At 39.5% G+C, this 12,047-nt stretch overlaps 1 protein-coding gene across 2 annotated transcripts in view; it reads right to left on the reverse strand.

The window, feature by feature from the left end:
* Positions 1-12,047, reverse strand: part of grid2 (glutamate receptor, ionotropic, delta 2) — a 530,237-nt gene that overhangs the window by 84,910 nt on the left and 433,280 nt on the right. For both annotated transcript variants that reach the window (XM_005722013.1, XM_005722014.2), the window contains exon 11: positions 10,744-11,056. In XM_005722013.1, the coding sequence (XP_005722070.1) occupies positions 10,744-11,056 (313 nt within the window). The remainder of the gene's footprint in view (positions 1-10,743; positions 11,057-12,047) is intronic.

Consider the following 12,047-nt stretch of genomic DNA (forward strand, 5'->3'; position numbering starts at 1 on the left):
CAGGCAAGTTCTACTTCCATACAAATTTCCCAAGTTACAGATCTTCAGCTTACATGGATGTGGGCTGGAATGTTGTGGTTTTTAAGTAGCATCACCAGAAAGGTGCACATCCTATTTCAAAAGCTGCAACCAAATCAATTTTACACCCATTTCAAGTGTCACGATATGAGGCCAAAGTCTCGCTCTTGTTCAGCAGGATTTTTTCTATAACTGGCATTCAGCTTCAGTATTATGGGTACTTTCACTAAAAAACATAACCAGTTTATTCATAAATGGGCCAGAATGTTCTATTTTCTGATGGTTCACTGGGGGGGAAAAAAAGTGCATTTTGGGTAAACTTTCAAGGTTAATACCAGAATGTGGGTATGTGGGTCTCCTTTTTTTTACCCACTTTATAACAAGCTCATCTTCTAGGCAGCCTCTAGACTCAGACTATGTAACACTTGTGAATGTAGCTTAAGGATATGAAATGGCGAAAGAACATTGGCGTTCACATCTTCTATGTACTAATTTGGACACGTCATATCGATCAAATATGATTTTTGTGCTTTCGTGTGTGTTTTGTGTTTAGAGCCGCTTACTAAGTATATACTTTTGCAAAATGACTGTAAACCCAAGCACATGTACATTCATACAAGTTTGTTCGCCTGCCATTCAAAAACTGCAACTTACTGCATCATCACTTGTGAAAATTCATTAAAACTGGTTGCTTTTTGGGATGGGAGACCAGCTTCCCATTCCCTAAAATGAATGAAGAGCAGCCAGTTAACCTGTAGGCTGCAACAGGCCAAGTGTGGAGACTGGCGATAAACAGCAGTTTTTTCTGTGTCAGGGTGTGTGCGTGTCTGCACCTTTATGTGTGCACGCTTTAGTGTGGCAACTTCTTAACGCCCTCCCAAAATAGCTGCGGTAAAAGTCCTCCTCTGAATGCGTGTGTAAGTGTATGTACCATATGCAGACTGCAAACTGCTTGACATTGGACTTATTAAATAAACGTTCTTTCCCCTCTTCTCTCTTCCTTTTTTCAAGCTTCATCAGCACTTTTTGCCTCCTTTTCACCGTTGAAAGGAACATAAAAATGATGGGGTCAGCAGAAATTTCTTTGAGCTTATTTACAGGCTATGTTTCTCCGCTCGGCTCCTATACGTGGATCAATACAGTCTGTGTACGATATAAGGGTTACAACAGCCAACAGGAAGTCGAGGCTGTATGTGCCTGTGTTCATGTGTATGTGGCTGCTTTGTATTTGCTTATTTCTAAAGGCCACAACTAACGGCTTTTCCCAGACAACATTTCACACACCAGTGTACATCCAATCCATAACACTAAGATTGCTGAAAAAGTCACAAATAATGAGGCTATTTCTTAATATCCCTCCCCGATAGTGTCCATACAATAACAGTAAACATAAATAACATAAAAACTGTGGACGATTGTTAGATAATGCCTTTTACTTTCAACAATTAATCCCAAAGAGGGTGTTAAAGGAATTGAGGAAAAGTTTGATGGAAACTATTCCAATAGCTCTGTGCGTTTCAAGCCCACAGTAACAATGGAGCTTCCCATACAAAGAAAAAAAAGGGCAAAATAAACACGTACACTCACAAAAAGGATGTAATACAAAGCCAGTAAGAACAGTTACACATGTGCACATCCACAGACATGCATGCAAATTGCATTAAGCTGAAAGTACAGTACTGTGGAGTCATTATAGGTGGCTGTATGCAGACTGTGTCTTGTTCAATCAAACCAATAAGACCATGGCTGCCTCTCTGAGTGCAACTTCTGACAGATGGCTCTCTCAGCAATTTTCCCTTTGACTAGGACAAAGTGTGTGCGTTCCTATGCACACAAGTGCTCACAAAAAATACACTTCTTAGACTTCTCTCTTGATGGTGATTGTGTTTGAGTCGCTCATATTCAGCTTTAACAATGTCATTCTCAATATTTCGCACATTGCACGCCACATGCCCTCCCTCTTCCTGTCACTTTTCTTGTCTCATCTTCTTTTCCTCTCCCTTTTTCAAGGGCTGCAGGTCCACACACACTGCCAGGTTACACAGATCTGCACCTTTCCTCATTCAATAACCATAAACTAACACGTACTGCATACCCCAGGGGTGGGCAGTTTTTAGTCTTCGCTTCTAATCTGTAATGTGAAACCCATCGAGGCTTTGAATTTATGCACGTATGGCACTAATATTTTGAGAGGTACACTAAGGAAAGTTTGATGTGCAAATCCCACTTTTTCATCCATGTGTTAGCTAGTTAACAAAATTTCTGCCCATGTTTCAACTACTAATTTGACCTGCAATTGCTGGGGAAAAGTTTAGCTTGATTTGTGTTTGCCAAGTGAAGTAGATCGGATGATAGCTGAATAAAAGACAGACAGATATGTCTTGATTTATTAGAGATACTCCTGCCTCAGCAGATACTATAATGACTGGCTGAGCACTAACAAGGTGTCTAACAAGGTGCGAAACAACCAGCCCTCCCTCAGTTTGATCTCTTTTGACTGACCTATCCTCCATTCTCCCTCTTTTAAAAAATAATTCTATCCAGCTGTGGGATTTTGTAATGTTCTTGGGGTTTGGTAGAAAAAGAAGCTGCCTTGTTAAGATAAATGATCTCATAAATCTCACAATTATCTAGATTTGTGGAGGTTTACTGAGTGAAATCAGGACTTCATTTGTTGCCGTGCAAGTTGGGAAAGAAGAAAGTAGTAATTTTGCTCTATTGCTTTTCTGACAAGTGTTAAATCCTATAAATGCTATCGATCCTGCACTGGTAAATTTTATAAGCGTCTTATCAGTTATGATGTGTTTACTAATTATGTTGTGAGCTTTTTGGATTTTAATTTTTGTGGACAAGTTTTAACATTTGCCCAAGAAATGCCCTAAACAACTGTACATTCATTCAAATTCAGAGAACAAAAGTTACTGTGAGCACACCCACCAAGAAGCAGTTAGATCTTTTTTTTTTCCACTTGCATTCTGCACAATGCCTGACCTTTACAACACATTCACTGGGAAATAAACTGCATCCACTCAGCCTGTTTTCTCGAGGCAGTTAACAAAACAGTGCCCAAAATAAATATGCTTGTATTTCAATTAAGCCACCCTCCTTATTACTGTCCCTGGTAGCTACAGCTTCTTGGACTCCCTGGAGAAAGAATCTGGATAAAACAAGACCAGCAGATTGCAGTGTGCTTTGGAGCTGCTTTGACAGATACACATTTAGTAAGAGATAAACATCTTCAGTCACTAACAGCATGGTAAGATGCAGGCAAGCATGATATTATATGTATTTTAGTTCAAGAATTTTTTTCCTTTGCAAATGTTTGCAATGCATCTCGCTATTTGTCCTCACATAGCTCGTTTTTTTGCTGTCTGCAGATGAAAGTTTGATTACATTTAAGTATGATTAAACATTTAAAGACGGGAAAAACAGAGAATGCGAGAGAAAGAGTACACAGCATGTAAGAGTCATGTAAAGATATGACCGAACAATGCTTGTCAACACAAAATGGACATTTGAATGTGTCGGTGTGGTAACACCAAAGACCAAATCTGTTGCCCTACGCCAGCTATAAAAAAAGAGACAAGGAGTCTTTGGCATTTTTCAATTTTTAATGTGCTTCTTCATGTAAAAAGTGAAGCTGTTTAAAATTACTTTGTTATGCATTTTGAATCTGGAAAATGTCATGTGTATTAACAAAGTCTCAGAAAATCCCCTGATGGAGACAAAAATGAAAGAAGGCTCATGAAGAGCAGTTCCTATTCTTAATAATAATAATAATAATAATGCTAATACATTTTATTTATGAGCGCCTTTCAAGTCACCCAAGGACACTTTACAATAGGATAAATTGTAAAGTCTTGATATAAATTAAAAGCAAGAGCTAATCCAGACAAGAAGAATCATAATGAGGAGCTGGTCAAAGTGACAACTGCACAGAATTACCATCTCCCTCTATGTATAGAAACAACTGTTTCACTAAATACCAGACTTCAAGACATCCTCATATCTGGTGAAACTACATCTTGATATTCAGACAGGAAATCTGCATAAAGGCAACGACACTGCTGCATTTACAAGAATATAAATCGTATTTAACCAACATCTGAAGTCTATACTAATACAGTATCACACAAGAAGTGAAAATTCTCACAAACAGTGGCTTTCTACAAATATACTCTCACCAGACACTTTATTAGGGACACCTGCTCTACTGCTAATAAAGGTAATCATCTAATCAGCGAGTCATATGGCAGCAAATGCATTCAGGCATATAGAAATTTGGATAAAGTTCCAACTGAGCACCAGAATGGAGAAAAAAGGTGATTTAAGTGACTTTGAATGTGGTTGTTGGCATCAGATGGGCTGGTCTACATATTTCAGAAAATACTGAGCTGCTGGGATTTCCCTGCACAGGAATCTCTAAGGTTTACAGAGTCTGATTGGACAAAGAGGAAATCTCTAGCATTCAGCAGTCCTCTGGGTGAAAATACTAAACAAGCTCAGGAAGACAACAGTAACTTAATCACTTGTTATAACCAAGGTATGCAGCAGAACATCTTGAACCTTAGGGGGGATGCATCACACTAAATCGGGCTCCACTGCCGGTAGCTAATAACAGGAAACTGAGGCTGTACACATGTGCTGTGGGATTCAGATGGTTGAGTCAGAATTTGCCGTAAAAAGCGTGAAAACACAGACATACCCGGCCTACAAATCTCCACCAATTATGTGATGTTATCATGCCAATATGGAGCAAAATATCTGAGGAATGTCTCCAGTTACTTGCTGAATCTACATCTCAAAGAATTTGAAGGCGTTCTCAAGCTGGTATTAAAAAGGTGTGACCAGCGCACCTTTATATGTGGAAATAGACATTGTTGATGACCATGAGGATGATGAAAAATTTTGTTAACTAGCTAGCTCAGCCACACGCTTTACTCAACCCTCAAACATCTGTCCGCATCACACGATTGCAGATATTTCACTTGAGAAAGAAAGCAGTGACTGAAAATTAGTTTCAACATGATTTTTTTTTAGTGATATTTATAATTATGGATGCTTATAACTGAGTTTAGGACATCTATAAATCAATGTTACTTTTAGCTGTTATTATTTATTATAATTTGCATGTTTATTGAGGAATATTTACATTAACACTTTAATATCATAAGAGTAAAAGTGAAATTAAACAAATAAAAGTTTTTATACCTATTTTGACTTTTTTTTAAAATTCAGGTTCACATATTTCATCATTTTGTTTCCTCAACAAATACAGATGCAAACATCAACACCGGTTTCTCTGTACTGCCCTAAAAAAGAAATCTAATCAGATACTGCAAATACTGAGCTATGATCAGGGATTTGCGTCTCACAGTTTGTCTCTGAGTTTGTCTGTGACAGGAAAATGTCAGCAAAAATCTCATTTTCTGAGCTTTCCTTGACAGTTTGGCTCACTGGCCCTTAATAGTCAAACAGATTTACGTAAAAGTAGCAATAAAAAACACCCTAAAAGTACTTGATGGCAACGTAAGACTGGATCGATTTGTAAGAACAGAAATTTACTAAGTACAGAAACACTTTCAGACAAATGTATTCATGAGAACTCAGTACGGGGAATTTTCACTGGCAGAATCTAGGACCCTCATACTGAAGTACATACTTGAGTAAATGTACTTAAATAACTTTTTGCCCACTGAAGGAACGAGGGGAAGACAGATGTGAAGAGGACAGAAGGTACACATCCTATTCAAACCTGCTTTTAGGATGAGATTGCACCAGCTGGATGTAATCATACATGAGCAGAAAGAAAGAAGTGGACAGAGGGGGCCAAGAGAGATTGCTGCTGAATGGAGAGAAAAGGGGAGAAGGACAGGAAGCAATTGTGACAGAAACAGGAACAGAACAAAAGTGCACAGAGTGGAAGAGAGCGAGAGAGAGATGCATTTAATGGAACTGCTGAGAGACGGTCTCTTCTCACTGTGGCGCATCTTTGTTGCAGGAGAGACACTTTGAGGGAGACGGGAAAAAGGAACAGAGGGAGGAAAGATGGAGATAGAGGGTTAAAGTCAGGAGGGGTGGATGTCCTAAAGTTGGGTCCACTTTACAGAAGCACAAAAGAGTCGTTAGAGAGGGATAATGGATTAGAGGGAGTCATAAAGAGAGAAAGAGAGGAAAGGAGAAGGAGAGAGCAGGAAAATGATGATAGCGTTGGCTTCCCAGCAGTATGGCACAGCAGAAACAGAGATAATGATTGAGGGAGAGACACATAGAGGAACCAAGAGACAGAATGAGGAGTGCAGACTGTGAACGCACTCACACTGAAAAAACTCAGCAGTGAGTACAGAGATTTGGGGAATGGAGAGAACTGGGGGATGCTGGGTTGAAATGCAAACGGAGAGAGTAGGGAAACAGATTTTTTTTTTCATACAGTACAGTATATGGTTCTCCAACAAAGCTCTCTCTCCTTCACACACATAGTCACATACAGATAGATACACAGCAGGGGTTGGTGGGAAAAGGGAGAAGCACAGAGAGGAAGAGAGAGATGTTTGGAGAAGCAGATGGAAAGATGAAAGCACTGATTGTGGCCTATGAGCCTGACTCTGTGTGTGCTTGTGTCTGTGTGTTTGTGTGTGTGCGCGTGCATTTTTTCATACAGTGAAAACTAATTTTGTAAGAGTGTGTGCTGTATCTGTGTGATTGCATATGCTTTTCTCACAAAAACTGTTGTAATTGAGCTATAGCAGCACTCACACTGACAGGTAACACACACACACATATGTGCAAACAACACCAAAAAACAAAACCCAAAATACCAGTCTGTTTCTCCACGGTGTTTGTTCTCCCCTACTGGTTGAAACATTAATTATGGACACCAGAAAGTGAGAGAATGGCTGACAAAGATTTGCATAAGACAAATATTCAATTTGACAACAGAGTTTTGCTTTTGACTCTTCTACTTTAGCTCAAATTCTGCTGGCAAAACTTGGGAGTCAGGACAGGACAGAGAGGAAAAGGAGAGAAGTTTGAGGCAGACACGGGGAGACAGAAAGTTTAAAAGAGGAAACGGGACGGGGAACAGAGTAACCTGTCTATCTCAGTTTCATTGCTTCTTTTTGTCAGGATGTCCAACTTGCATAACAGAGCTTCTCTCCCTGCTGCACAGGTCAGCAGATATGCGACCATTTACCCATTTCAATACCGACAGAGTTTATAGCAAATTTGTTCGGTCTGGCCGTTTTTGCTTTCATCTCGACGAGAGAATGTAGCCTTGGATGAAAAAAGAAAAAAAAAAGTCAGTCAAAATAAAAAGTGTTGCAGTTGTTGCAGTTCTAAAACGACATATGTTGCAGACGCTTTTTGTCTGTCATTTTATTTCTTGGCTTTCTATTTTATGCTTCCTCCCTCCTTTTTATATTTGTCTTAGTCTTAGCACTTTGAGGTTTGCTATCAAAGAAAGGGATCACTTATTAATTAATTGCATCAATACTGTATTTTTTTTTTTTTAAATATTCAATGCAATTCTTTAGAGAGACTTAAACATGCTGAAAAACGAACACTTTAATTCCTTGACATGTAAATGTGTCTATCTCACAAAAGCTTCTTCCCTTTTGAGCATGTCATTGTTGTCTGCAGTTACGCTGAGTGAGGCAGGCCCTTCCTAATAAGCTTTTGAGAATTTTGGTCTGATGTACTGCAACTTTCTTCTGACCATCCTCCCTGCCATCCTCAGATCTAAAACCAGGTGTACAAGACTGCAAACTAGTGCATATCCCCATCCCTCCAGGCCATGTTCTGTCCGAGGCCCTATATACAAGTCAGTCAATGCCCTGCACTAAGCTAATGTTGTCTGCTGGGCTGTCCTAATAATGTGACCTGGTAATCACTCATCCCAGCCTTGCCTCCCCCGTCCTCTTGGTTCTGAAAAATATTGGAATGACCTTCCCACCTCAGCCAGGGCTAGCGTGCAACACAGCAGAAGCTGAAAATTAATCTCCTTAGGAACATTTCCCATCTTTTAAGTCATTTCCTCTCTTATATAACCTTTCCTCTGCGCTGACTGCTTACATACTTCATTCTTACCCTGGATATCTTTTTTTTATTGTGTGTGTGACTGTGTGTGATCGCCTGCAAATTTACTAATTTTCCTGCACTTCCAACTTTTAGTCCCCCTTGAGGACTGCTAAAACACTTACATTATATTTGTGTTGGCAGCAAAGGAGACACCGTCTGCTGTCAGATGGATTCTGTAACTTATTTATTAATCTTTAATTTCATAGACTAATTCACCTTATAGCTCCCTGTTGCTTTATGGCTTTTTGCTCTCTTTCTTCCCCTTCCTGCAGCATATCGTCAAACTATATCTGTGAACAACTGATCTTTTTTTTCCTGCAGAATTTTCTCTTTGATGTGCTGTTTTATTTGAGAAGATACTGTATTACTAGTGCATAATAAAACCAAATCCCATGATTTTTTTTGTCCCTTTGATGTAGCAGTTAGGAAGTCAAGAACCAAGCAGCAGATTTCATATGATGCAGTCCCTCCCTTTGCGTCTTTATACACGCTTCCTTCTTCTGTCTCTTTCACTCTCATTGAGACCAATTAGAAATAGTTAATGGAGTACAGATATTTTTCCCCACTACATCTTCTGTACACACGCCAGACTGAGAGACCTCTGGGTGAGGTTGTAAACAAACAGTCACTTGGCTGCTGCCCTAGTGGCTCACATGAGCCACAGTGAAGAACAGAATTTGTAAGGCAGACTCTTAGAAAGGAAGAAGGGGAAAAGATGAAAAAATGGAAGTGTGCAGAAAAAAAAAAGGAGAAGGAGCGACCTAAAGAAAAAGTCAAAGGGAAGAAGAAAAGAAAAGAGAAAGGTTTGTAAAAATCTGTGTAATCCCTTTGCACCTCTCTGTTTCTCATCTCACCCTTGCTCCGTCTTGCAGTGAGTGACAGAGCCAAAAGCAAAATTCTGGCGTCAAGTTTGACTATTCACTCCCATCACTCATCTCCTGCTGTGGGTGTCTTTGCATCTGAATCAATTTTCCCTGGGGGTAATATTTCTAGGTGAAGCACAAAGGTCTGGGACATTATAGAGGTGCTGTGAGAAAGCTGCTGAATGAATATTCAATGTACGTGTGTGTGTGTGTGTGTGTGTGTGTGTGTGTGTGTGTGTGTGTGTGTGTGTGTGTGTGTGTGTGTGTGTCATGTAAAAAGCCCAGAAAAAAATCTGTAGACAGAGGAAAATATCAGGAATGGTGAAGCTTAATAGTACTTCCTGAACAATCGGTCATTTTTGATGAACTTGACTTGTTTGATGAACAACCTGACTGAGGGGTGCAAACTTCACAACCTTCATTTTCTTGGGAAGTGAAAAACATGCCACTCGTTTGACACACTCTGTCTCAGTAAGCCCTCTTATTTTCTACATACCATATCATACACAAGTGCAGGACAACCCCACTGCGGAAGAATGAGATCCTTTCTCTCTCTTCTTTTCTTTCTAACGATGCCATGACTAAAATGTTAATTACAGCTAAAAAGAGAAATGATTGTGAATATCAAACAGCAATTAGCATGTATCATCATCATCATCATTACCTCCATTAGCTGCAGCACAAGATGGAGGATTATTTACCAAATGGCGAAATGCTCATCAGTTGCTTATTCAGGGCTTGAAATGTTTCACAGGCAGTGTTAAAAAAAACATTTCTCCTTAAATTTGCATAATTAATGTTGCTTAAAAAATTAACTATTGCAAGGCCCAGAGCATGACAACAAAAGAGCACTGTGCTCATTGGCAAATAGCACATATTTTGCGAGAAACCCAAGATTGAACCTGAGAATATTAAGATGCTTATCTTCAAAAGTAGCTTCTATATTCTTTATATGGATACTTTATGAAACACATGCCCTAGATGGAAAACAGACACATTCGTATGCACACACACAAATACACACTCCTAACTCTATTGAAATTTTCTCCTTATGCTGTGCATCTGTTTCTACGCCGATGAAATTTAAATCCTTTTCCACGTGTCAATTGTCTGATCTTCACACCTGAGCACAGCCTGATGAATTCTGGAAAAATCTTCAGACCGATCACCGGGATAAGGCCATTATCTTTCCTTCAATCCATGTGGAACAAAATGTCTCCTCCTTTTTGTTCTAATTTGACTATTGTGCTATAACACGAAAAGGCAGTTCACACCTATGGTACTCAGAGGAGCTATTTTATTTTATTTTTAAATTAGATTGCTTTCACAAGCTCATTTTTTCCATCTATGCTTCCCATCCCTACCATTATTCCCCTGTTTTACCAGTGAGATAGACCCTGCAAATAAGCCATGCGAAGACCCCATCGACCACAGCGGCCCAATGCATAAAAAACATGCTTTGTTTTAAAGGTTGCATTTGTTTTAAAGGTTGTAGATTATTAAGAGATAGGTTTTTGGGAATGTATTCTTGCAGACAGGGTTTGCCACCCTGTCAAAATAAATAAAACGGAAACTTGAACTTTCCAACATTTGGTTAACATTGTGAAAAGGTCTAATGAACTCAAACCATGACCTAATCAGATCTCATCAGTCTTGGTGCATAAACATAACTTAAGCAACAAGTGAAAACAAAATGACTAATGAATATGACTAATAGATAAATAAATAAACCATTATTCTGCTGCTGCTGAACTTGTGTTTCACCCCCTCTATCCTGCTTTCTTACCTTGTTGTACAAACGAGCCGTACACGAACCACATGGAGTTGTACAGCGTTGTTGAAGACACAGATCCCATGGGGAGCCGAGGTGGGTTGAGCCAGTTGAGCAAGTACACCAGGATGCCAACGAGGAGCACGGTGCCTGCGATGCACGCCCACAGTGACAGGTCGAAGGGTGCCAGGCAGGCAAACATGTCCACTGTGCGCTCAGCCTTGCGCAGCAGAACGCCCACAGAATAATCCATGTAGCGTGTGGTGAAGTCCACAACGCTCTCTCGCTCAGGCGTGATGGTCAAGGCAGAAAGTCCCACATCAGCTCGCTGCAAGAGGCAAAGAAGTTTGAAGTATTAAAACTGTGAAAATGTGTAAGTGAGGAAGTCAGCCGAAAAATGTGGATTCTTATAACAGCCTTAAAGTCCATCTGCGCCTTCTCATCACCTAAAATGAAGAATCGAAGGACAGCGTGCAAAAAATTTAACAGTTATCTGGAAATATCTGGCATAGAGGAAGAAAACACATGTCACAGTGATGGTAACTAGTAGTTACAATTACAGTACTTTTAAAAATGTCATAATGAACCCCCTTGTAACACCCTACTAAATTTAGATATATCTGACAGATATCAGCAAGAGATTTAAATCCATATAGGCCCTGGCTCAATATGCACTTGTATTCTAATATGTGGCGTTTGAATCATTTACAAATGAATTAATTAATCTGTTTTCTGTCAGTATGCTTTCTGAAGCACTTAAAACCTTTCTCTTCACTTGTAAGGCTTGTTAAGAGACAACAAATGACTGCTTTAAATATGTGCAAAGATTTTAAGTTGAAAAAACAGCCGTCACTGAGTGCGTCTGCCAAGGAAAACAGGCTGAGCTTAGCTTTAATGCAGAAACAATGATGGATAATTAAAACGTTTTCAGTCCCCAGTGCTTGACTAGCAACTGCAGACATCTGCTTATACTATAATAGGGATTTAAGATGCTGCTGTGAGCGCATGCTGGTGTTTGAAATCTATACTACAGTGAGAGAGGGCACATATTATGAACTTGTTCGATAATGAGATTTTCTTTGTTGCCATAAACAACTGACTCTAGCAAGTTAGGTGAATTTGTAGGCAAACGCTGAGCCCTACAGGTACCGTACACACACAGATTATGTACTTATATAGACACAGACCACATCCACATTTACATACACACACAAAAGCAAACAAAAAACTTAATTCCCGCCCTCCATCCACATTTTACAGCTCAGTGAAAAAACAAAAATGCTTAAATGTGGAGAAATTGTCACTTACACTGCGTAAGG

The sequence above is a fragment of the Pundamilia nyererei genome, unplaced genomic scaffold (assembly GCF_000239375.1).
Source record: "Pundamilia nyererei isolate P.nyererei 1_Seehausen unplaced genomic scaffold, PunNye1.0 scaffold00006, whole genome shotgun sequence".
Lineage (NCBI taxonomy): Eukaryota > Metazoa > Chordata > Actinopteri > Cichliformes > Cichlidae > Pundamilia > Pundamilia nyererei.